This window comes from Vigna umbellata, chromosome 7 (genome assembly GCF_029865625.1).
Source record: "Vigna umbellata cultivar VRB3 chromosome 7, Vumbellata_1.0, whole genome shotgun sequence".
Lineage (NCBI taxonomy): Eukaryota > Viridiplantae > Streptophyta > Magnoliopsida > Fabales > Fabaceae > Vigna > Vigna umbellata.
The window spans coordinates 46884573-46911577 of NC_142171.1; the positions used below are offsets into that span (position 1 = coordinate 46884573).

The window sequence follows — 27005 nt, forward strand, 5'->3', positions numbered from 1 at the left end:
GAAAATATGTGAATGTATGAAATATGTTGGATTTGTTGTGATAATATGGTGGTATCTGAATATTCATAATTGTGGTTAAGTTTCAAAGTAACAATATGATTCATGGACGTAATTCCATGATCCTCAAGGAGAGGATACATGGTGGTGTTTTGGGGGGTTGTATAGAATGATTACATGGTAGCTCAGTTTTGGGGGTCATCCTGAAGCTCCAATGGTCTTTCTTCTCATGTAGAGAGGATTGAACCATGTGGTGAGGAGTAGCAGGAGGTCCTAGTCTTGGGTGCTTCCATATGACCCAAGGTGAGTGATAACGGATTAACCTCGTGACTGTGGCCGGGCGGTAGTGCCCCAAAGTTTCACCAGGCGGTAGTGCCAGGGCGGTAGTGCCCAAGTTTCATAAAGCCACCACGGGTGCAAGACCCGCCATAGCTCGGTAATCATTCTAGTCCGGACGAGTCAGGGTATAAAGTAACAAGTCTTGTGATGTCAGTTTACCATGTTTGGATGAATGTTTACATGTCATGGGAGTGTGTGAATATGGATCAATGAGTATGCTTTAATTGTTATTTTATATGAACCTATGAATGATTTCATGAATTAATTGTGCTAGGAGATAACATGTTTTTACATCTAGCTCACCCTTGCATTGTTTGTGTTGTGTGCCAATTTGGATTATGTTATTCGGCGATGATCATCCACTTGGATGGGAGCAGAGGTCGTCGAAGAGAGTTTCCCTTGGAGCAGGAGCTGGAGGTTGCTGATGTTGCAAAGTAATCTTCTTAGAAGTTTCCTGATTGATCATTTGTAGCGATCAATCCTTTCCAACTGTTCAAGTTTAAATTTTCACTCCTTTTAATTGGATGATTGAAATTTAACAATTAAATTACACGTCATATTCTGACTGTTCTCTATATTTGAATGTTGACGTCTTTATTATGTAATATTTATTATTATATAATCGGGATGTTACACCTCAGCTGTGTGCTTCCATGAAATGAAAGATGAAAAACCCCCAAAATTCCACGTGCAGCAGCCCTAATGAACCAGCCCTCTTTGATGAATGCTCCCCAATTAATTCTTGCTACACCCCCTTCAAAGACGTGGCAGCCCTCCTTTCTTTAGAGCCTAATAATGAATCCTCCAATGCTTCCAACCGTGTGATCGTCCAAGCTTTGCTGCTGTCCACGTGAAGAAAATGATTCTTCTTTGGACACCCCCTGTTCCTCCCATTCTCCGCGTGAAAACCCTCCAATTCAAAATCTCTCCAAGCTTGCTGGATAGGAGTTGCTGGACCGTGATGCTTGTTGGACGTGGACCTGCAACCAAGCTGTTGGATGCCATTGTTGAAGTTGGAGCGTAACGTGCAGCCGTGGGCTTCACTTCCACTTGTGCACCTCCCGGATGTGTTCCTCATTCACGTTTCTACTGCTTCAAGGCTTCTTCCCTTGAAGCCCTTGCTGGATACACCCCCTATGCTTCCATTCTCAGCGTGAAGGTCTTCTCCTGCCTCTGCTGCTGGACAATGCTGGACACACCCCTGTTGGACCATTGTTGAAGCTGGAGCGTGAAGAATGGATGAGCTGCTTGTGGGCCTCGTTGATGTGTACACCCAAAATTCAATCCGTGCACCTCTCTTGCCGGACCGCTTCTGGACTTCAATTTGCTGGATGGGCCCGCTGCTGCCAGCCTTGCTTTCCTGCACGTTGCCAATTCTTCCCAACGCTGGATGAATCAGCCCATCACGCCACTTCCAAGCTGCTGGATGCACCGCAATGTGTGCGTGCTTCTCCAATTGAAAGCTGGATGTGCACCCTTGCTGCTTCCCATTCTCCGCATGAAGCTGTTGTGATGGACCGAGAAAATGAGCGTGGACGTGTGCTGGACTTCCTTCTTCATGCACCACCCCCTTTTGATGGAACATTCTCATGGGCCACCGCATGCTATCTTTCTTTCCAAGCCACTTGGACAATTGTAAGGAATCGTAATTTAAAAAAAAAAAAAAAAAAAAAAAAAAAAAAAAAAAAAAGACAAAACAAACGGGGAAGGAAGGAACGAGCGCTGGAAAGCGCCAGTTTTGCTGGCCATAAGGGACAGCAAACGTTGCTTCCATTCCCCATTCAAAAACAAGAAAAAGAAAATAAAAAGGGAGTATGGGGGTGGAAATCATTCCTGCAAAACTGAGAGAAGGTGAGGTGGGGAGCTGCTGAAGTGCAAGGAGGCTTTGGTGCTGCATCTGGAGGAGTGGAAGAGTGGCAGCAAGTTCTGGGAAAGAGGAGAAGTGGAGAACTTTTGAAGTTGGAAGGAGATCAAACCCTTTGGAGATAAATTCAAGGAAGTCTTCAAGAGGTAAGGGGTGCTAGATTTTTCGTTTTGATTAGTTAATCTTACTGTTTTTGTAGAAATCTAAAAGCTTTAGAGTTAAAAATGGAGGTTTTTCTGGTTTTCTGGAAAACCTGTGATTCTGCAGAATCTGCAGAATCGCGTTCGTCCAATTCGGTTTCAAATTGGACGTTCGTCCAAAACTAGACGAATTGAACGTTCGCCCACTTCGATTTGAACGCTCGTTTTTCTTTAGCCTGACGAGCGTTCGCTCATGCTTTCGCTAATGCGTTCGTCCTAACAGTATATGACCAAATATAGGTGGGTTTCTGAGCGTTCGTTCATATAGTGGATTAACGAGCGTTGGTGATCAGGATTTGAGTAGAGAGTGTCTGTGTGCGCCTGTGAACGTTCGTTCATTTTCCGGGTAAGGGAAGCTTATTTGATTTAATTCATGTTGTGTGCTTCGTTTGAACGTTCGTTAATTACTGTATGAATATATTGCATGATGTGCTGTGATTTGAGTTGCATGAACGTTCGTTATTTACTGAGTGAAAAATGATATATGACTAAGTTTACGTATGTTGTATGAAATATATGAGATTTGGATGATATGGATTATATGAAGATTGTAAATTGTACCATGACATGAACGAATGGAATTTATGAACTTGTATAATGAGAAACGAACTGAAAAATGGATTTTTGTAAGAATTTTCCCTATGAAAATGCACATCTGTACTGAACAGTCATTGACCGTTCGGTTTTTATCTTGTTTTGGAGGAGCGTCCTCTTATCTAAAACCTATGCTTGAGCGTTCGTCCATATATTAAATTGAACGTTCGTCCTAATCTTCTATTGAACGTTCGTCCTAATCTTCTATTGAACGTTCGTCCTAATCTTATATTGAACGTGCGTCCTAGTCTTATACTGAACGTTTCTCCAAGTTGGTGTTCAGTCTTATATTGAACGCTCCCTCTAATAGGCGCTCGGTCTCACACTGAGCGTTCGTCCAAATTGGCGCTCGGTTTTGAACTGAGTGTTCGTCCAAATAGTGCTTGGTTCTGAACTTAGCGTTCGTCCTAAAGGGTGTTCGGTTTATACTGAACGCTCGTCCTAATGGTGCTCGGTTTTGAGAGGAGCGTTCGTCCTAAAAATGAGGCTCAGTCTTATACTGAGCGCTCGCTCTAAATGGTGTTCGGTTTTATTGAAATAGCGTACGTCCAACTTCAGATTTGCCACGTTCGGTCATTTATTTAAAATTCACGAGCGTCAGTTCATTTAACTGATTCTCAAGGTAATAACGTTCGTCCCAATGAACTCGGTTTCTAAGATTAGCGTTCGTCCTTTAGGGTGTTCTGTTTTAGACTGAACGCTCGTTCTAAAACAGGGGCTCGGTCTTAGATTGAGCGCCCACTCAAAATGGTGCTCGACATATACTGAGCGTTCGTTCTCTGATTCGAACGAGCGTCCTTTGGTCCTGTTTCCAGCGTTCGTCCTCGGCCTTATTGGGGACAGAACGTTCGTTTTTTTTTAGTCTACAAAGAAATGATGAAAATAAATATGAAATTATAAAGGTTGAGAATATATGATATGAAAGCAAATTGTGACTTTTGAACGAGCGTTCCAGTTAGGGACGACTCATTGATGAATAGTAATTTTGGAAAGTATACGAGATGAAATGAAAATATGATTATTGAACGAGCGTTCCAGGTAGGAATGACTCAGATAAATGTTGAAATTTGTAAAGTATGACTGTGGGAAGTTAATGCTGGCTGTTCAATCCTGATATTCCGTGAGTGATCGTCCTCAAGTAGAGGCGCACGTCATGCGTGGGAATGGCAGGAGGTCGTCGTCCTTAGAGGTACTTTGGACGGACGTACTAACCTCGGGTGGCAGCTGATGAGAATGCCAGTTACCACACCACCCGGGTGCACGAACGCCTGTAACTACGCAGAATTCATACAGTCCGGACAGTCAGTCGTGTCGAGTTTTATTTTGTGCATGCGTTATAATGTCTTGATGTGTGATAAATTATGTAATGAATTGTATGACTGATGCATGAGTTAAATTAAGTAAGCTTACCCTTTCGTTTCCTTGTGTTGTCTATTGTCCTTGTACGTCCGTCTTGTCAATGCAATGATCATCCGTGTGGATGTGAGCAGAGGGAGACGAGCGTTTGGAAGAGGCGCTGAATGAAGAGAACCTGGTTGATGTCGAAGTGAAGACCGAGCAGTGAGGCGCTCGGCCAGTTATGTAGCCTGTATTAGAATGGTCGTTCGACCATCTTGCTTTGTTATTTTATTCTGATAGACCGTTCAGTATTTGTGCAGTGTAAACCGTTCGGTCAAGTTTCGCGTACGTTCGGCTTTTTCATTTGTAACTCTGAAGACGTGCGGCTTTGCGCGTTTGTTTTGTTATTATTGTAAGACTGTACTCAAGGACATTCGTCCTTGACCGTTGTTTTGTTTTTAGTTGGAAAACTGTATCGAAATATTATTAAATGTGATATTCTGATTTTATGGTTTATGCTGTATTTTTGGGATGTCACATTAGTGGTATCAGAGCAGTTTTGTTCTTTTAAGGACACTGTAGGTTATGAGTACACTGTGTTTTTGCTGTGTGCTTAAATTGCGTTTAATGAGTTATTTTCGACTCTTTGAACAGGACTAACGTTCGTTCTTTTCTTCGTTCCAAAGAGTCAATGGCACCTAGACTTCCTCCTCCTCCACCACAGACCAATGAACATGATGTGCCCAACAACACCAGATTGTTGGAATCGGTGATCGAGAAACTACAAGAGCAGAATGCTGTTCTGATGCAGCAAAACGCGACTAATTCACAAAATCTTGAAGCTGCTCGCGCCAATTCTGAAATGACTCAGAGGCAGCTGATGGAGATTCTTGCAGCTACTAGGGATACACCGGGAGCATCTGCTTCAAACACTACTCATCAGGCTGAGTGGAGTTTGGAGAACTTTTTGCAGCATCGTCCTGCAAAGTTTGATGGGAAATGCCTTCCTGACGGAGCTGATCAGTGGATAAGGGACATGGAGCAGATCTACAATGCCAAGCGATGCCCAGAAGACAACAGGTTGGCGTATACTGAGTATCTGCTGACTGGGGAGGCCAGTCACTGGTGGACCATTGTTAAGATGATACTAACAGAAGCTGAAAGCCCTATTTCCTGGGAAGTGTTCAAGGAAAAATTTTATGAGGAGTATTTTCCGGACAGTGTCCGTTTCGGCAAAGAAGTGGAGTTTCTCCAGTTGGTGCAGGGCAATATGTCTGTTTCTGAGTACATTAACAGGTTCAAGCACTTGGTCCGTTTCAATACCATGGCTACCAGTGAAATGTGGCAGTGCCGGAAGTTCGAAAATGGGCTGAGAAGTGATCTGAAGGTACTAATCTCCAGCCTTTGCATTAAGTCTTTTCCTGCCATGGTTGAGAGAGCAAAAGTGTTAGAAAAAAATGTGGCTGAAGCAGAACGACTGAAGAAACAGCAACAACCAACTAGAGGACCGATCATGTCCAGGCCGAATCTGAATCGGAACAGGTTGCCATATGCTCGCCCAGCACAACCATCTAATTCTCAGGCTATGGTTGTTGGCGGACAGTCTGGACAGCACGGATCAGTCAAGTGTTTCCAATGCGGAGGACCACACTACCGGTCGTCTTGCCCTCAGTTATTGGGAGTGAAGTCCTGCACTCGTTGTGGAAGAAATGGTCATATAGAACGTGAGTGTAGAATGGGCGGACGAGCGGCAATGAGGCCGCCAAATGCCGGGAGGATGCAACAGGATCGGGGTGGACGAGCACAAGCCGTTGGTCGAGTGTATGCGATCACGGGCGCCGAAGCTGCCAGCTCAGGTACGCTCATCACCAGTACTTGTTTGCTGTTTGGAATGCCTGTTTGTGTATTGTATGATTCGGGGGCAACGCACTCCTTCATTTCGAAGACGTGTGTTGAGAAATTGGGATTAGCCGAACGCGAGATGCAGTTCGACTTGGTAGTATCAACCCCAGCGGCTGGTGAGGTTAGGACGTCTACTGTATGTGTTAAGTGTCCTATAGAGGTTGAGGGGCGAAATTACAAAGTGAATCTTATCTGTCTACCCTTGAAAGATTTAGAAGTAATCTTAGGAATGGATTGGCTGGCTGCCAATCGCATTCTCATAGATTGCGGTGCAAAGGAATTGGTGTTTCCAGACGAGTATGAAGTGGATCTATCTGTGACGCTCGGTCAATTGAAAGAAGACATCGGGGATGGTGCCAGTTGTTTCCTGATCATGACGCATTCAGACGAACGAATTGAAGATTTGAATCATGAGCGACCGTCTAGTAAATCGAATGGAGGACGATCAGTCGTGGATGAATTCCCTGATGTATTTCCTGACGAAGTGCCTGGATTACCTCCTCCACGCGAGGTGGAATTTACTATCGACTTAGTGTCGAATGCTGGACCTATCTCTATTGCACCCTATCGGATGTCGCCAGCAGAGTTAGCTGAACTCAAGGAACAGATTGAAGAGTTAATGGATAAGCAGTTTATCAGACCAAGCGCATCACCTTGGGGAGCACCAGTACTCTTAGTGAAGAAGAAGGATGGCAGTTCTCGTCTCTGCATAGATTACAGGCAATTAAACAAGCTGACTATTAAGAACAAGTATCCGTTGCCTCGGATAGACGACCTACTGGATCAACTACATGGCGCGACCATATTCTCAAAGATTGATTTACGGTCGGGATACCATCAGATTCGGGTAAAGGAAGAAGACATCCAGAAGACGGCCTTCCGATCTCGTTATGGACACTACGAGTATGTAGTGATGCCATTCGGTGTGACAAACGCCCCAGCAATATTTATGGACTACATGAATCGTATCTTCAGACCGTATCTAGACAAGTTCGTAGTCGTCTTCATTGATGACATTCTTGTCTATTCCAAAAGCTATGAAGAGCATGAGGATCACTTGAGAATCGTTCTAGGCGTGCTAAGAGAAAAGGAGTTATATGCCAAATTCTCTAAATGTGAATTCTGGATGAAGAAAGTGCCATTCTTGGGACATGTGGTTTCAGCTGAAGGAATCTCAGTAGATCCGGCTAAAGTAAGAGCAGTACTGGAATGGGAGAGTCCACGCTCAGTTACCGAGGTTCGTAGTTTTGTGGGACTCGCGGGATACTATAGACGGTTCATTGAAGGATTTTCCAAAATAGTAGCTCCGCTTACTCAGCTGACCAGAAAGGATCAACCGTTCGCTTGGACCGATCGGTGTGAAGGAAGTTTCCAGGAATTGAAGAATAAGTTAACAAGCGCCCCGGTACTGGTCATACCTAACACGGCTAAACCCTTCGTGGTATATTGTGATGCGTCTCATCAGGGTTTGGGTTGTGTACTCATGCAAGAAAAGAGGGTGGTTGCGTATGCTTCTCTTGACTCAATTATTCACAAATTTTTTATTTTTCTCATTTTTCTCACTTTTTTTTTCATCCTGTCTCTTTCTTTTCTCTCTTTAGCACACAATTGTAAGAGACAAGATATAAATCATATTTCAGAACACAAAACAAGAAGAGGAACCAACTAGCCAATTCATATGAATCCCCAAGAATACCACACTTGTTCCCAAAACATTTCCAAAGCTCCAAAATTTCCTAAGCTTAAGGTAATCATTGTTTTTCACTTAGGGCTAGTGTATGAGCTTCAAACAAAGAAATGTGGAATGTATAGGCTCAAAATGGGTTATCAAAGGATTAGAACAAGGTAAGCTTATTTGGCTAGAGAGGCTCAAGGACAAAACTGCCTTTATCACTTCCAAACATGCATATCAATCAAGAATTATCAACAAGAGTCAAGCCAAGGCATATGCACAAGCAATCAAGAGACATATCACACACAAGAAAGAACATCAAGTGGCTCAAATTCTCACATAGGGTATTTGTCACAATCAAATCAACCTCTTAAAAATCATAATCATCTTCCAAAGCAGAGAAAAGCAAGGATTTCCAAACAATCAGAGTATCAATGAAGTGAAAGACACATCTACAACCTAAACAAAGTCTAGAAATCAAGAGAAACATGCAAACTGTACACAAGACAAAACCAAACTACCTAGAAAAGAAAAAAAATTTAACACGAAAAACAAAAACTAACAAAGAAAAATCAGAATCTCCCCCAATAGACCACACTTAAACTACACAGTGTCCTCAATGTGTCATAAGCATAAGATCAGAAATCAGAACAATCAACAGATCATGGACAAGTGCAATAAAAGTAGGAAAATGAGGAGAAGAGAAAAGGGAAAACTCCCCTGATCATGGTGGCAGTTGCCAATTTTGGACTATCAGGGAGATGTCTTCCACCACAGGATCCAACAAGGAAGTTTTGAGGAAGAACTGTTTCATCCTCCAAATTTGATCGAGCAGGGAAATGTCTTCCACAGCTGGATCTAAGAAGTGATTGTTGATGAGCAGGTTCAGCTGGTGCCTATTGATGTTGAAATTGTTGTGTATGTAAGCACCTTTTTCTTCCACTGTGGGTGCATGTTGGTCAATTTCATGTGTACCTCCTGCAACATGGTTAATACAATGTGGCTCTACAGAAATTACATGCAGGGGTATAACACCCAATCCAAGCGTAACAGGCTGAACCTCAGATATACTCTCAGAACATGGATCACTTTCAAATTCAGAAACAATATCAACCACAGACTCAGATTCATGTTCAGTGCATGGAGAATAAACATACGAATTTGATATCAAAAATTGGTTCTCATCATGCAGAGAGGGGGAATTAAAAACAGACTCATCAACAATATAATCATCAACATACCTATCAACAACATAATCATGAATAACACATTCATCAATAGAATAATCAATTTGAGGTATGTTTACGTCCACTTCCCTAAAGATTGGAAAAGTGGTGGAAGATGAAAATGGTCTACCTGGTTCAAAATTGCTGCTTATACCTGCCTGGTCCTCAAAATCTTTGTTAGTCTCCTCTGGTGCAAGAGTGGGGACATAGGGCGGTAGGAAAGTAGGTGGCGCAACAGTAAGCTCATGACTCTTCTCCCCATCTTCTATGTTGATGCCACTATCATCATCATCTGGAATCTGAACAGTCTGAAATGGTAACTCTAAATCTTGAGACTGTTCCTGATTTAATTGAGTAGCCATCTGCCCTATCTGGTCATTCAAGCTCTGAATGGACGCTCTGGTCTCTTGCTGAAACTGCAGGTTCTGCATGGTCAACTGCTCCAACAACTCCTGCAATGTAGGCTCAGAAGTAGAAGGCTGAGGAGCTATTTCGGCAGAAGCATCATATTGCTGACTCTGATATTGCTGGACTGGTGGAGGCATGAAAGTACTCTGGAATGGTGGTTCTTGATATTGATGTTGTGGAGCATTGTACCATCCCAAGGTAGGGTCATTCCATCCAGGACCGTTGTTGTATCCATCTTGCACATGGGAGAATTTGCTCAGAAATTTATGCTCAAGATCTTCCCATCTGGTAATGGATCCTGGAAGAAGAGAGTCTTTCCAATCTTTTGCTGCTCTTTCTAATGAGTGCGGGAATGCCCTTAAGAAAACTAGATCATCCGGGACATTTGGAAGTTTCATTAAAGAGCAAATTCGATAAAACCTATCCAAATGTTCATGTGGGCATTCATCTACAAGACCATAAAACTTGGGCAACAAATTCATCAGTCCAGTGGTGAGAACTAAATGATCACCATCCTCATTAGGTGGAACCGGCTCCCAAAGAGAGCTCTCAGAAGTTGGAGGATGAGCCATATTGTTCTCAGCATAAAAGTCAGCAGAATTACAATCAGAGTAATATGCAGAATAAGAGTCATAGCTAGAGGCATCGGCAGAATAAGCAGTATTCACATAATCAAAATTGGTAGACATGGAAAAATAAAAATACTAAAAAAATTACGAAACAAATAAAACACAAGACAATTTTTTTTTTAAATGACAGACAAAACACATACAACACGCATACAGAAAACAGAACATCACATCACAACACAGAAACAAAACACACACAACAAAAACATAACAGATGAAACATATATTAACACAACATATATAAACACACACAACAAAAACCCAAGACTGAACCTTTGGTCCCCGGCAGCGGCGCCATTTTGATGAGAGGGTCGCACCTCTCACAAAAGTTGTGCATAAAAGAATGCAGTATAATACTAGGAAGTGACTCCTAGATCGTCTCTCAAGGACCAATTGTGGTTCAGTTGTGAGACCCTTAATAATTAGCATGAATTAATTCTGACACCTCCACACTTAGCACGCACCACAACCAATAATCATTACCTCTAAACTCACTCCCAATTCTGATTTCATCTCTGCTGTACACTGACAAACGCACTATGTCACACACTCAGTGCATTAAAAACGCACCAAGCGCTGCATGCAGGAGCACCACGTGTCACGTTGGAAGTTTCCAATTCAGAGGTTGGTGTGCAGGTGTCAGCTTGGGAAATGTTCGTTCAAACGAACATTATTTTATCAAACAAAACTGGATTTTCAGAAAACCCTCTCACCTGCACCACGCACTCTTCGTCTTCCTCTGAACCCAAACCTCCATTTTCTCCATCTTCTCTCTAAAGCTTCCAACTTCTCTCTACTGTTAATCTTACGTTACTTCTCCAAACCCGTTTTCAGCACCGTAGGAACATTCATCCAGTTGTGGTCTTCCTTTTGGACCGAACAGAACTGGAATCCAACTGGTAAGTTCCTCTCTTTAGTAGCTGTCCATTAGGGTTTCATGCGAAACCATGCTCTCGGTTTATGCATGGACTGTATCTGAATAAATTCTGGTTGTGGGTGTTTAGATCAAGTGGTTAGATTGAGTGGAAGGAACTTAAGGGGCTGTTGCGTATAGAAGAACTGTAGTTGAACGTGTGGAAATCATATTTTAGAGCGTACACTGCTATCCAGGTAAGGGAAGCTTATAAATTTAATTTATACTTGTATGAATCATGAACGTATGATATGAACTGTATGTATGATAAATATGTTGATTTTAGCATGTATGAATGAACGTTGATTTAACTGGATGCATGGAATATGTGTTGGCTGTGATGTATGAGTATATTTGATACGTATGAATGTGAATGATTAATGTGAATTGTATAAAGTCTGGAAATTGTGTTGATTTAAAATTACAAAGTATGAATTATATGAGAAATATTGAGTTAAGATAAGTTGGAAAAATCTGGAATCCTGTTAAGGTTGAAAAATCTGTATCTGAGAAAGTCCCTATGATAATTAACGCTCGTCACCGTACGGTCTTATACCGTTCGGTTTTCCTGCAAAGGCTTAGAATTGAATTCTTTCATTTGGGAAGAATTCGGTGTGAGAACGAGCGTCCTTATTGAGTTACTATGTTTGAGTGTTCGGCTCAACGTAGAGTTGTCGTACGCCTTAAATTAAACAATGCTGAAATGAGAACGTTCGGCCTTATGTCGAACGTTCGTTCGTAATAACGTTCGGCCTTATGTTGAACGTTCGTCGTTGATAGCGTTCGTCTTTATGTCGAGCGTTCGTCATTTATAGCGTTCGGCCTTATGTCGAGCGATTCGCCATTCATAGCGTTCGGCCTTATGTCGAGCGTCCGTTCTTAATAATGCGCTCGGTCTTATCACGAGCGTCCATTCTAAAATCTCGCTTGGTCTCATACCTCGCGTTCGTACTAATTGAATAATTATTTGATAAAATAGCGTTCGTTCTAAAGTATTAGATATTCATTCTCCGTACGTCCGTTAAATCTCTGGCCTTAGTTTTCATTATGCAACCATCTTCAAATATGATTCTAAGTATTCTTGACAATCCATTGTGTATTGAATCTGGTTCATATTTTTATCACAAATATTTTCTAAGTACCAGTACACTTCAAGTCGAGTCAGTTCATCTAACTGGCCAAATAGAAAATTACGTTTGTTGTATATTTCCCTGAGTATCCAGTAACTTTATTTGGACGTTCGTCCTACTTCTTCAATGGATTGAGCGTTCGTTATTTTTGACTCCTGAACCTAATGATGTAAAAGATGATAGAATATGATAAGTTAAAGTGTGAACACTATGAGAACTGAATTTATGATGTTGGATTTTGGACGAGCGTTCCAGGGAGGAACGTCTCATATATATATATATTGAAAGATTGAATTGGTAAAGTATGACTATGGATAGCTAATGCTGGCTTGGTCCATCCTGATATTCCGTGATGCTCATCTTCACGTAGAAGGGAGTAGTCATGTGTGGGAATGGCAGGAGGTCTTTCGTATCCCTCACTTAGCAGGGGCGAAGGATTAACCTCGAGTGGCAGCTGTTGAGGGTATCCCAGTTACTACATCACTCGGGTGCAAGGACGCCTGTAGCTACACGGTTCATACAGTCCGGACGGTCGTATATTATACTTATAAATTACTATAATGAATTGTGTTAAATTGTATGTTGTGCGTGTGCATTGAAATGTTTAATGTGTATGTTGGATGTATGAATTAAAAATTATAAGCTTACCCTTTTCGTTTTCTTTGTGTTGTCAATTGTCCATGTACGTTCGTCCTGTCTTGCAATGATCATCCGTTGTGGATGTGAGCAGATGGTGGTGTATCTCTTGAAGAGATACTGGAAGAAGAAAATTTGGATGACGCAAATCTGGTTGAGGTGGAAGTCAAGGCCGAGCCTTAGAGCGCTCATTAGATTTGTGCTGTAAATGGTAGAATAGTTGTACGTACGGTTAAATGTTTTGTAAAACCGTTCGTCCTGTTTATCTCTGATTTCTATTTTGAACGTACGTTCTTTTGTACTGATGCCGTTAGGCTTTTAAACGCTGAGTTTAATGCAAAGACTGTTTATGTTACTGTTAATTGTAATTAATTCTCAATTATGGTAATTACTGTATTTTGGGATGTTACATTAGTGGTATCAGAGCAGTTTTGTTCTTTTAAGGAACACTGTAGGTTGTGAGCCTACTATGTTTGTGCTGTGTATTCAACATTCATTTGATGAGTGTATCAAACCGTCCAAAGTTAATTAATAATTATTTTCTCTGCTTATCAGAGGGAACAAATGGCACCAAGATCACATCCTCAGCCTGCCGAGAGTGATGCGTCTGGTCACATCAGACTACTGGAATCCGTAATAGAGGCGCTTCAACAGCAGAACGCTGCTTTGATACAGCAAAACACGGTCGCCTTGCAGAGTCTAGAGGCTGCGAGGGCACACTCTGAAGCTACTCAAAGACAGTTGATGGAGATCATAGGAATCACTAGGAATAACACTAACCCAAGGAGGACGCCTTACCCTCATCCAGTATTACCATTTACTTTTGGTGAGCCTCAGTCACAATCCTTGATGAATACCGGTCGGTCAGAACAGCAAAGGAACATAAAATGTTTTAAGTGTGGAGGACCACACTTCCGATCATTGTGTCCTCAACTGGTGGAATCAAAATATTGCCTTCAATGTGGGGGAAGTGGACATGTCAAGAACGAGTGCAGCATGGGAGGACGAGCAGGGTTGGGGTCACCAAATGTTGGAAGAGGTCAACCAGGAAGAGGTAGTCGAGCATAAGTGGGATGAGTCTATGTCTTAACGTACGCTGAAACAACAAGCTCAGGTACGCTGATCACCTGCACATTCTTGCGGTATGAAATGCCTTGCTGTACGCTGTTTTAGTTATTGTGATAAGGAAGCAGTTTGGTCTGATAGTGTATACACCAACAATTGCATTAGTTTTAATATCCGACATTGAGAAAGATGCTTATTATGATATTAGTGAGGGTGTAATTTTCTAGAATTAACTAACTTTGGAGAATACTTCCCGAGAACGGGGTGTTGACCGTTCGGTAGCAAAAAGTAACTGAACGGTAATAGTAAATACTTGGACTTGTGAGTCTTCCTGAAGAGGTGTCAAGGTTATCTATTCAGAGTAAGGATTGAGCCTCTTTCACGCTTATGTTAGGTGTTAGATTAACATCAGTAACTTTTTACAAAGTAGCTTTTGCAGAGTGGATGGAACCCAAGGATCAGTTAAGTGAGTGGAACGTTTCGTTATGTAGTACGCACGTTTTACTAGTATACAATAAGGATGAATCAGAATGAAGCATTTGAGAGCATTGCTAGGAGTGTTAAGGATAAGAAGAGTTGTGTGTAGAATTGTTCGAAGTGTGAAGTACTGGATGAGCAAAGTGCCAATACTAGAGCGTGTAAGCAGTGACAGACCGAGAGTTGGGTTAGTTCAGAGATTCAGGCACTTAACATTATAAGTGATGATACGAACGTTATTAGGAGCATCGGTTGGAAGTATAAAGTGAGCGTTCGGCTGAACCGATCGAAAGTGAATAATGAGTAGATTTTAAGTACGAATGGGCGGTGTCTTAAAAATTCAGCTAAAAGAATTTTGTTCTTTATAGTTATTTGGGAGATGGATTCTTGCTAGGTCATCACGATCAATTTAGTAACGGGATTTATAAGCAGAAGTAGCTAGGTTTATGTGTTATAGTGTAGCATGTCAAAACGTAAAGGCAGAACTTCTGAGACCGCACGACAACAAGATAGGGTTACTTAGAACTTAAGCCAATTGCCTTTATCGATCGGTCATAAGGTTGAGGTACTATTAGAGTTCTAAGGGTAGACTGACCAATAAATTTTGCTTTATGATCATCTGTTGGAGAACTTAAACGATAATGATGGGTTTAACTCCACAGTAGGTAAGTAGATCGATTCTGACGTTCACATATTCGTACGAACGCCTACTTTGACTCAATTAGGGGCCAGATGAAGTCTCATTTCTCCAAATGATCAAGAAAATCAGTTCTCTGCCTAAACCTGATACATTTGATACTCTCTTTCAATCACTCGACCTATACTCAATTCTTCAAAACAGTAACTGTCAGTTGAAATAAAACTTTTAAATTTTATTCATTTTGTTTCTGGTGATTAATCGTTTGACCAATTGTGGCCAAACATTTTTTTAGCGTTCGGCTATGAATGGACGTTCGGGTCCTTTGACTGCTAGGGTTCGTTCGTTCTTTAACGTTCGACACTTATGCCTTTACTTGAATTTGCTATTTATATATATATACTGTCTTAGTTTTCGATAATCAATTTATTCCGGGATATTCAGATTAATCTTTCATGTTTTCTCTCCTCTGTTGCTTCTGTTTATCCGTCTCACACTCTAATTCAATAGTAAAATACTTCAAAATTAATTCTTTTCCTCTTGAAAAACTTGTGACTCTTCCTAATGATAATTTCTCTCGTTCGGTCTTATGTTACCAATCCGTTAACCTTTCAAAGTCATCTACTGGTTCCTTATTTCAGGATTCCCCTGTAATTTATTATCTTCCCATAAACATTTAGTCCTTACCCAAACGTAACCGTTCGTTATAGTTGAAACCAGTCAACACTGAAGAATCGCTAAAGACATGAGTGTGGGACGAAGTCGCTTGTCCCAGGAAGCTGCTACCGAAGGTTCTTGGATTGTAGACGTATTGGGACTGTAGCTTATGAAGATACCATTGCCTTCTCAATTATCTAATCATCTAGTTTTCACGCATCACCACTCTGGAAGTATAATGGAAACTCGTATAATGTGCTAGAGCTAGAAGATGCTCATATTTAGGGATACCAAATTGTATAGATCCAACCAGTACGTATGGGAGATACCCCAACCAAGTGTTTCAAGAGAAAGTTCATCAGATGGATGAGAGTGGTCTGGAGCGAGAAGAATGACGACATTACGAGAGAAGTGGAAGAATTGCAAGCACGGACTATGTATTCCCGTATACCCTTTAGTATCCCTTGATTTACGAGGACGTGTGTTCTAGATCACATGGGCGTTTGGGATGAAGTTTTACTGTTAGTAGAGTTCACCTACGACAACAACAGCTTCCAGGCCAGCATTGGAATGGCGCCGTTTGAAGCTCTCTATGGGAAGAAGTGCAGAACGCCACTTTGCTGGTTTCAGGAGGGAGAGAACGTGCTAACTGGACCTGAGCTCATCCAGCAAACAACCGAGAAGGTTAAGTTGATCCAATATAGATTGAAGACGTCCCTGAGCAGGCAGAAATCATATGCGGATAGGAGAAGAAGATCATTGGAGTTCACTGCAGGTGATCATGTCTTTTTGAGACTGAATCCGATCACTGGGGTAGGAAGAATTGTTCGTCCAAAGAGGCTGTCTCCCAAGTTCATAGGACCATATCAGAATTTAAAGAAGATTGGACCAGTAGCTTATGAACTCGCGTTGCCCCCTCAACTAGCAAATCTTCATCCTGTTTTCCACGTATCCCAACTCAGAAAGTACATAGCTAATCCCTCTCATGTCTTAGAACTGGAAGACATTCAACTACAACCGAACCGAACGCTGGAGTTGCAACCAGTCCGCATTGAAGACGTTCGCACCAAGCTACACAAGAGAAAAGACGTTCGTTTAGTGAAGGTAGTGTGGGATGCCAAGACTGGTGATTCAACGTGGGAAGTGGAGAGCGCCATGAAGGACTTGTATCCACACTTATTCACGGGTAAGTTCTAAATTTTCGAGGACGAAAATTTTTGTAGTTAGGGAGAATGTGAGACCCTTAATAATTAGCATGAATTAATTCTGACACCTCCACACTTAGCACGCACCACAACCAATAATCATTACCTCTAAACTCACTCCCAATTCTGATTTCATCTCTGCTGTACACTGACAAACGCACCATGTCACACACTCAGTGCATTAAAAACGCACCAAGCGCTGCATGCAGGAGCACCACGTGTCACGTTGGAAGTTTCCAATTCAGAGGTTGGTGTGCAGGTGTCAACTTGGGAAACGTTCGTTCAAACGAACATTATTTTATCAAACAAAACTGGATTTTCAGAAAACCCTCTCACCTGCACCACGCACTCTTCGTCTTCCTCTGAACCCAAACCTCCATTTTCTCCATCTTCTCTCTAAAGCTTCCAACTTCTCTCTACTGTTAATCTTACGTTACTTCTCCAAACCCGTTTTCAGCACCGTAGGAACATTCATCCAGCTGTGGTCTTCCTTTTGGACCGAACAGAACTGGAATCCAACTGGTAAGTTCCTCTCTTTAGTAGCTGTCCATTAGGGTTTCATGCGAAACCATGCTCTCGGTTTATGCATGGACTGTATCTGAATAAATTCTGGTTGTGGGTGTTTAGATCAAGTGGTTAGATTGAGTGGAAGGAACTTAAGGGGCTGTTGCGTATAGAAGAACTGTAGTTGAACGTGTGGAAATCATATTTTAGAGCGTACACTGCTATCCAGGTAAGGGAAGCTTATAAATTTAATTTATACTTGTATGAATCATGAACGTATGATATGAACTGTATGTATGATAAATATGTTGATTTTAGCATGTATGAATGAACGTTGATTTAACTGGATGCATGGAATATGTGTTGGCTGTGATGTATGAGTATATTTGATACGTATGAATGTGAATGATTAATGTGAATTGTATAAAGTCTGGAAATTGTGTTGATTTAAAATTACAAAGTATGAATTATATGAGAAATATTGAGTTAAGATAAGTTGGAAAAATCTGGAATCCTGTTAAGGTTGAAAAATCTGTATCTGAGAAAGTCCCTATGATAATTAACGCTCGTCACCGTACGGTCTTATACCGTTCGGTTTTCCTGCAAAGGCTTAGAATTGAATTCTTTCATTTGGGAAGAATTCGGTGTGAGAACGAGCGTCCTTATTGAGTTACTATGTTTGAGTGTTCGGCTCAACGTAGAGTTGTCGTACGCCTTAAATTAAACAATGCTGAAATGAGAACGTTCGGCCTTATGTCGAACGTTCGTTCGTAATAACGTTCGGCCTTATGTTGAACGTTCGTCGTTGATAGCGTTCGTCTTTATGTCGAGCGTTCGTCATTTATAGCGTTCGGCCTTATGTCGAGCGATTCGCCATTCATAGCGTTCGGCCTTATGTCGAGCGTCCGTTCTTAATAATGCGCTCGGTCTTATCACGAGCGTCCATTCTAAAATCTCGCTTGGTCTCATACCTCGCGTTCGTACTAATTGAATAATTATTTGATAAAATAGCGTTCGTTCTAAAGTATTAGATATTCATTCTCCGTACGTCCGTTAAATCTCTGGCCTTAGTTTTCATTATGCAACCATCTTCAAATATGATTCTAAGTATTCTTGACAATCCATTGTGTATTGAATCTGGTTCATATTTTTATCACAAATATTTTCTAAGTACCAGTACACTTCAAGTCGAGTCAGTTCATCTAACTGGCCAAATAGAAAATTACGTTTGTTGTATATTTCCCTGAGTATCCAGTAACTTTATTTGGACGTTCGTCCTACTTCTTCAATGGATTGAGCGTTCGTTATTTTTGACTCCTGAACCTAATGATGTAAAAGATGATAGAATATGATAAGTTAAAGTGTGAACACTATGAGAACTGAATTTATGATGTTGGATTTTGGACGAGCGTTCCAGGGAGGAACGTCTCATATATATATATATTGAAAGATTGAATTGGTAAAGTATGACTATGGATAGCTAATGCTGGCTTGGTCCATCCTGATATTCCGTGATGCTCATCTTCACGTAGAAGGGAGTAGTCATGTGTGGGAATGGCAGGAGGTCTTTCGTATCCCTCACTTAGCAGGGGCGAAGGATTAACCTCGAGTGGCAGCTGTTGAGGGTATCCCAGTTACTACATCACTCGGGTGCAAGGACGCCTGTAGCTACACGGTTCATACAGTCCGGACGGTCGTATATTATACTTATAAATTACTATAATGAATTGTGTTAAATTGTATGTTGTGCGTGTGCATTGAAATGTTTAATGTGTATGTTGGATGTATGAATTAAAAATTATAAGCTTACCCTTTTCGTTTTCTTTGTGTTGTCAATTGTCCATGTACGTTCGTCCTGTCTTGCAATGATCATCCGTTGTGGATGTGAGCAGATGGTGGTGTATCTCTTGAAGAGATACTGGAAGAAGAAAATTTGGATGACGCAAATCTGGTTGAGGTGGAAGTCAAGGCCGAGCCTTAGAGCGCTCATTAGATTTGTGCTGTAAATGGTAGAATAGTTGTACGTACGATTAAATGTTTTGTAAAACCGTTCGTCCTGTTTATCTCTGATTTCTATTTTGAACGTACGTTCTTTTGTACTGATGCCGTTAGGCTTTTAAACGCTGAGTTTAATGCAAAGACTGTTTATGTTACTGTTAATTGTAATTAATTCTCAATTATGGTAATTACTGTATTTTGGGATGTTACATCAGTCTTAGGTCAACACGTAGTGGGGGATTTTGAAAGTGTTTTTGTGATTCAAAATGAACTAAATTAAAAATGGAACTTAAATACAACCGAATATAATTGACAACATTAAAGTGAGTATTAAAATTAAATAAAGAAAAAAAAATAAAAAAGATAAAAAACCTAGCGGCATTTAAGTATACCCACATTCCAGCTAAAGCAATTGGAGCAGTGAAATAAATTGTTGAAGAAAAGGACATCCATAAACCATCAATTGCAAAGCATTAATTCACGTGCAGCAAGAATGAAAATTCAATGCACGTTTTCATGAACCAATTGAATGTGAACTTTTAGCTTAACATTAAATGCATTTCATCACGAAAATCAATGAATTAAAATACGTAAGCAATAAAGTGATTTAAATAAACATGCAGCTTCTTGAATGCATATATAAAATATAATTTATACTTATTGAATTCAAACGTGAAAGTGAAGAAGATGAGAATGAAATGAGCTAGCTGCTTCAACCTAAATCCACTTTAATATATAAGATATGAAAATAAAATTTGACTCAAGCGTGAAAGAGTAAAAACCGAACACCTCTTCCTTGCTCCACATCACGGACCACACTCCGTTTCTTCATTCAATCTCGGACACCGTGAACACCACTTCTTTCTTTTTCCAAAATTAAAATTAAAACCCAAGAGCTACTGGAAGAGAAAGAAAATGAGAGCCTCCAGCAAGCCGTGACTACCTTCCAGCTTCCAAACAGTGTTCCGTAACAGCATGCTACTCCTACCAAAAGTGAATGAATCCTCTAGCCGTAACCCTCCATGTGCTGCAATTTTCCAGCCTCCGTGACTCAGTGTTCTTCTTTTTAAACTAAAAAAAATCCTCCAACTTAGGTGGCGGCTGGACCATCCTCTATCCAGCCCTAGGCAGAGACACACCTCAGCTGTGTGTGCTTCCATGAAATGAAAGATGAAAAACCCCCAAAATTCCACGTGCAGCAGCCCTAATGAACCAGCCCTCTTTGATGAATGCTCCCCAATTAATTCTTGCTACACCCCCTTCAAAGACGTGGCAGCCCTCCTTTCTTTAGAGCCTAATAATGAATCCTCCAATGCTTCCAACCGTGTGATCGTCCAAGCTTTGCTACTGTCCACGTGAAAAAAATGATTCTTCTTTGGACACCCCCTGTGCCTCCCATTCTCCGCGTGAAAACCCTCCAATTCAAAATCTCTCCAAGCTTGCTGGATAGGAGTTGCTGGACCGTGATGCTTGTTGGACGTGGACCTGCAACCAAGCTGTTGGATGCCATTGTTGAAGTTGGAGCGTAACGTGCAGCCGTGGGCTTCACTTCCACTTGTGCACCTCCCGGATGTGTTCCTCATTCACGTTTCTACTGCTTCAAGGCTTCTTCCCATGAAGCCCTTGCTGGATACACCCCCTATGCTTCCATTCTCAGCGTGAAGGTCTTCTCCTGCCTCTGCTGCTGGACAATGCTGGACACACCCCTGTTGGACCATTGTTGAAGCTGGAGCGTGAAGAATGGATGAGCTGCTTGTGGGCCTCGTTGATGTGTACACCCAAAATTCAATCCGTGCACCTCTCTTGCCGGACCGCTTCTGGACTTCAATTTGCTGGATGGGCCCGCTGCTGCCAGCCTTGCTTTGCTGCACGTTGCCAATTCTTCCCAACGCTGGATGAATCAGCCCATCACGCCACTTCCAAGCTGCTGGATGCACCGCAATGTGTGCGTGCTTCTCCAATTGAAAGCTGGATGTGCACCCTTGCTGCTTCCCATTCTCCGCATGAAGCTGTTGTGATGGACCGAGAAAATGAGCGTGGACGTATGCTGGACTTCCTTCTTCATGCACCACCCCCTTTTGATGGAACATTCTCATGGGCCACCGCATGCTCTCTTTCTTTCCAAGCCACCTGGACAATCCTTTCACTTCAATGCTGGACACTCATTGTGGATGTAACCCTTCCAGCTCTCCAAGTCCAAAACAAAATCAGCTACTCTCTTTCTTCAAGAATAAATTACCGCATGCACCTCCAAAAATCCACACCTCCTCAATCATTTTAACTTAAATTATAATTGATGTGGCATTTTCTTTTCACCTCCAAATGTCCCAAATATTATCCAATAATTTCCCTACAATTAATAATGCAAATAATTAGTCTCAGATAATTCAAATTAATTAAAATAAGAATTTTTGATCAAATTAAGCACAATTAAGAAAAATGGGAAAATACTGGACATTTAAGCACAATTCCCTGATTAAATTCGGTACAATAAGCTAAGTGAAATTGAGAAAATATTGACTCATCAGCATCATGCAGAAATTTCTTTCTTTGTTGCCAAGTTAAGTCTTCCGGCATGACTGTTGCAGCTTTGAAATTCGCCATATCAGCAAACCAGGGCCTCTGCTGAATATACATGAGTGATTCATCTGAAAAAGATTCCCAGATTTCAGATTCCTTGCTAGTGACTTCATTGTTGACTAACCGTGACAAATGATCAGCAATTAAGTTCTCACTTCCTTTCTTGTCACGGATTTCTACATCAAATTCTTGCAATAGTAGTACCCACCTAATCAAACGTGGCTTAGAATCTGGTTTTGTCAACAAATATTTGATAGCTGCATGATCTGTATAAACAATCACCTTAGACCCAATAAGATAAGGTCTAAATTTCTCTAGAGCATACACAATGGCAAGAAATTCTTTCTCTGTGGTAGCATAATTCAATTGAGCATTGTTCAGAACCTTACTAGCATAATAAATTGGATGAAACTTTTGTTCTTTCCGCTGGCCAAGGACAACTCCTATTGCATAATCACTTGCATCACACATTAATTCAAAATTTTGATTCCAATCCGGCGCTACAATTACTGGAGTTGACACTAACTTCTTCTTCAATATGTCAAAAGCTTTCAGACAGTCTTCATCCATCATAAAAGGAACATCCTTCATCAAAAGATTACTCAATGGTTTAGCAATTTTTGAGAAATCTTTAATGAATCTTCTATAGAATCCAGCATGACCAAGAAAACTTCTAATCCCCTTTACATTTGTTGGTGGAGGTAGTTTCTCAATGACTTCTACTTTAGCTTTGTCTACCTCAATTCCTTTAGCAGAGATTTTATGCCCCAATACAATTCCTTCAGTTACCATGAAATGACATTTCTCCCAATTAAGAACAAGATTTGTCTGAACACATCTTTTGAGGACAGTGTTCAAATTAGCCAAACATCTTTGGAAAGAATTTCCAAAAACTGAGAAATCATCCATGAATACCTCAATGCATTTTTCTAAGAGATCTGCAAAAATTGCCTGCATACACCTCTGAAATGTAGTTGGAGCATTACATAATCCAAAAGGCATCTTTCTATATGCAAAGATACCAAAAGGACAAGTAAAAGCCGTCTTCTCCTGGTCTTTTGGATCTACCACAATTTGGTTGTATCCAGAATATCCATCTAGAAAACAATAGAAAGCCTGCCCTGATAACCTTTCTAACATCTGATCCATGAAAGGAAGAGGCAAAATGATCTTTCCTAGTAGCTTTATTCAGCTTCCTGTAATCAATGCACATACGCCAACCAGTGACTGTCCGAGTAGGAATAAGTTCATTCTTATCATTATAAATTACTGTCATCCCACCTTTCTTTGGAACCACCTGTACTGGACTCACCCATTCACTGTTAGAGATTGGATAGATGATACCAGCTTCTAACAGTTTCAACACTTCTTTTCTGACCACCTCCTTCATAACAGGATTTAATCTTCTCTGTGGTTGAGCACTTGGTTTATAATCTTCTTCCATAAAAATTTTGTGCATGCAGTAAGTTGGGCTAATACCTTTAAGATCTGATATTGACCACCCAATTGCTTCTTTGTTAGCTTTCATAATTTCTATCAATTGCTCTTCTTCTTGTAGAGATAAAGAGTTATTGATGATGACTGACTTTGTTCCATCTTCTTCTAGAAAAACATATTTCAGATGTGACGGTAATCTTTTTAATTCTGGTGTCTATGCTTTGACTGCTTCTTCCTTATCAATTATTTCGAATATTGGATCTTCCTCTGGACTCTTTTTCAATGTTTCTAAGTCCATCAAACATTCATAAATCAATTTCTCTTCTTCTTCATCTAAATCTTCACATGCATTAATGAGAGTTTTTTCCAATGGAGAAATATTTCGCACCATCCTTTCTTGCACCATACAAACTTCATCAAGTTCATCAAATTGAAAACATGCCTTGTCATCATTTGGATATGTCATGGCCTTGGACACGTCAAAAGTGACTTCTTCATCATCAACTCTCAATTTAAGCTTCCCATTCTCTACATCAATCAAAATTCTAGCAGTCTTCATAAAAGGTCTCCCAAGAATAAGAGGAACATCACTATTTCCTTCCATCTCCATCACAATAAAATCCACTGGGAATACAAATTTGTCAACCTTCACTAGAACATCTTCAATCACTCCATATGGATATTTAAGAGACCTGTCTGCCAATTGAAGAGCCATTCTGGTTGGTTTAATTTCCAACCCCTGAATTGTTTTGCACATGGATAGCGGCATTAGATTAATGCTAGCTCGCAAATCAATCAATGCTCTTCCAACTTTCACATCTCCTATGGTGCATGGAATAGTGAAGCTTCCCGGATCTTTAAGTTTAGGAGAGGTAGTTTCTGTATGATTGCACTACAGTTACCCTGTATATTGATAGTTTCCTTCTCAATGTACTTGTGTTTCTTTGTGAGGAGTTCCTTCAAAAACTTTGCATATGCTGGCATCTGTTGCAATGCTTCAGAGAATGGTATAGTGATCTCCAACTTCTTAAACAATTCCATGAATCTTTCCAACTGCTTTTCTTTCTCCTTCCTTGAATAACTCTTTGGATAAGGAAGTGGCTTTTCATACTCTTTTTCTTTTTGTCTCTCCTCTCTCTCTTCTCTCTCTCTTTTTTCTCTCCTCTCCTCTTCTTCTCTCTTCTTTTTCTCTCTCTCAACTCTTTCTTTCCACTCACATGTTTCTTTTTCACTCTCACTCTCATTTTCTTTCTCCTCTCTTTCTTGTTGTCTCTCCTCTAACACTCTACCACTTCTGGTCACAACAGTTTTACACTCCTTTTTGAGATTATCATATTTCATCTCATCAATTATTCTCTCAACATAAACCTCCATATTTTTAAATGTAGCATCCACATTATGACAATAAGACGCATTCGTCTTCAAGAATCTTTGGAAAGTCTCTTCAAGCTTTGTTGTTTTCTCAACTGGAGTAAATTGCATCTGCCATTTTTGTTGTTGCACTTGAACCATTGAGACCTGTTGTATTTCCTGTGGTATTTGAGAAAGTTTCATAGTTACCTCTTCAAGCTGTTGAGAGATAATTCTATTTTGAATAAGCAAAGCCTCATTTGATTGTAACAACTCCTTCTGACTAAGATCTCCTATTTCAATGTTGAATTCGTTGTCATTAGTAGCCATATTTTCAATAATTTCAGTTGCTTCCTCTGGAGTTTTCCATTTAATGTTTCCTCCTACTGAGGCATGAAGCATCATCTTAGTTCGTGAACCAAGACCTCCAAGGAAAGTTAGGACTACTTCTTCTTCTTTGAAACCATGCATAGGAGTTTTTCGTAACAGACTTTTGTATCTATCCCATGCATGCCCTAGTGATTCTTCCATGCCCTGCTTAAATGAAGATATATCTTGCTTGCCTTTTGTTACCTTTGATTGTGGAAAGTACTTGTTTAAAAACTTGGTTACCACTGCTTCCCACTCTGTGAAACTTCCTTCTGGAAAAGAATTTAACCAAAGCTTAGCATTGCCTCCTTATGAGAAAGGAAACAAACTAAGTTTGATCGCTTCATCTGGCACCCCATTAATCTTGACTGTGTTGCAAATCTCATTGAAAGTAATGAGGTGCTCATATGGGCTTTCATGAGATAACCCATTAAATTGGTTACTTTTCACCAGTTGGATCAGTGCTGGTTTGACCTCCATGTTAGCTGCATTGACTCTAGGTCTAGCTATGCTGTTAAAGTGCTGAGGTCCAGCTATATTGGTGTAATCAGCAAGAGTTCTTCTAACATTGTTATTCTCCATATTTTCTGTGCTATTGTCAGAACCTTGTGGTGATGGTTGTAACAGAGTTTCCGGAGGAGCAAAAAGTTCTCTAGATGTTCGGATTCTTCTCCTCCGTCTACTGTCTTCTAATCCTTCAAGCAGAGGTTCTGTTGTTTTCTTGCTCCTAGTTCGAATTGCCTCCTGCATACACAAGAACACAAAACCCTAGAAAAGATTTGGTTAGCACAAAAAGATATAAGAGAAGATATAAGATTCAGAAAATAAAAACAGAAAACAGAAAAACAGAAAACAGAAAAATAAAATCAAATAAAATACAAACTGAAAAATATAAAGAGAAAATAAAATAATACAAAAAAAATTCGAAATTTAAAATAAAATAAAAAAATAAGTCAAAGATAATCAATAATCACACAAATTAACCAGTTAAACCACAAGTCCCCGGCAACGGTGCCAAAAACTTGATGGACAAATTTATGATCACCAAAATATGATGTCACAAAATTGTTTTTCAATCGGCAAGTGTGAACGAATCGTTCAAGTAATAAACTTGGTAAGACCAAGTATCGTTCTCACAAAGGACTCACGGCCTAGTTTAGTTATGTGATTTGTTGATTAGCTAAGACTTAAGAACAAAATAATTGGAGTTTAATATGCAAGACAGAAAATAAACATGTATGCATGAGTTTTTGATCAATGGCAAAAGCAAAAGACAAACACTTTCAATGAAATATATATATGAATATGTTGTTGGGGGTCAATTTCATCTTATACACTCTCATATACTTTAGGAATTCAACATTCAAATCATCATTGTTAATGACACTCTCTAAAGTACCTTTCAAGAAGGCTTCTCCCTAATTACGAGTTCATACAATTCCTAGCATTCCTAATAATTAGTTCATCAAGTGCAGGAGCTTAACGACAACCAATATAATATTGGGAGTAGTTCCCCGGATCTAGACTTCCTCGTACGTTCCCATATCGACAAAATCAATAATCATGCATTGAATGAGTTAAACAAAGCAAGCATTAAGCAAAGAGGAAAAACCCTAACTAATGATGAAAGAAAGCATAAATCTTAGATTAAGATGCAAGCACAAATTCCATATATGAGAGCTTCAAAAGATTACATTGATTCCCCAACAAACATACAAGGTTTAGTTCACCATATTCATGGTGAACCTAGATGAACAATAATGAAAGAATGAAAGATAAAACCCTAGAAAGGTGAAGAGGTAGCCTGAGCATCCAATATCCTCCTTCAAAGGGGTGGAAGAGAGAGTGTTTGCTTCGTTTCTGCCAAAGATACAAACC

General features: G+C 40.4%; 2 protein-coding genes and 1 long non-coding RNA gene across 3 annotated transcripts; all 3 read left to right on the forward strand.

Annotated features, from left to right (window-relative positions):
- The first annotated feature begins 1998 nt into the window (after window positions 1-1998).
- Window positions 1999-3144, forward strand: LOC148196432 (uncharacterized). Its single transcript, XR_015780540.1, has 2 exons — window positions 1999-2346; window positions 2641-3144. It is a non-coding gene; the product is annotated as an uncharacterized LOC148196432 (long non-coding RNA).
- Window positions 3145-4994: 1850 nt separating this feature from the next.
- LOC148196433 (uncharacterized) lies at window positions 4995-14140 on the forward strand. The gene is made up of 3 exons (XM_088095385.1): window positions 4995-7639; window positions 13404-13902; window positions 14022-14140. The coding sequence occupies exons 1-3, from the start codon at window positions 5024-5026 to the stop codon at window positions 14138-14140; spliced, it is 3234 nt and encodes a 1077-aa protein (XP_087951511.1). The 5' UTR covers window positions 4995-5023.
- Window positions 14141-15772: 1632 nt separating this feature from the next.
- LOC148196434 (uncharacterized) lies at window positions 15773-19374 on the forward strand. The gene is made up of 3 exons (XM_088095386.1): window positions 15773-15846; window positions 16410-16870; window positions 19286-19374. Exons 1-3 carry the CDS (start codon window positions 15773-15775, stop codon window positions 19372-19374), a joined length of 624 nt encoding a protein of 207 aa, XP_087951512.1.
- Window positions 19375-27005: the final 7631 nt, after the last annotated feature.

Bases quoted from the DNA above. Each gene is read 5' to 3' on its own strand.
- LOC148196434 (XM_088095386.1), top strand. From the start codon at position 15,773: ATGAGTGTGGGACGAAGTCGCTTGTCCCAGGAAGCTGCTACCGAAGGT. The intron at 15,847-16,409 runs GTAGCTTATGAA...GTCCCTGAGCAG, and splicing joins ATTGTAGACGTATTGGGACT to GCAGAAATCATATGCGGATA. The intron at 16,871-19,285 runs GTAAGTTCTAAA...GGATGTGAGCAG, and splicing joins GTATCCACACTTATTCACGG to ATGGTGGTGTATCTCTTGAA.
- LOC148196433 (XM_088095385.1), top strand. From the start codon at position 5,024: ATGGCACCTAGACTTCCTCCTCCTCCACCACAGACCAATGAACATGAT. The intron at 7,640-13,403 runs GTACTGGTCATA...TCTGCTTATCAG, and splicing joins ATAAGTTAACAAGCGCCCCG to AGGGAACAAATGGCACCAAG. The intron at 13,903-14,021 runs GTAGTCGAGCAT...ACGCTGTTTTAG, and splicing joins AAGAGGTCAACCAGGAAGAG to TTATTGTGATAAGGAAGCAG.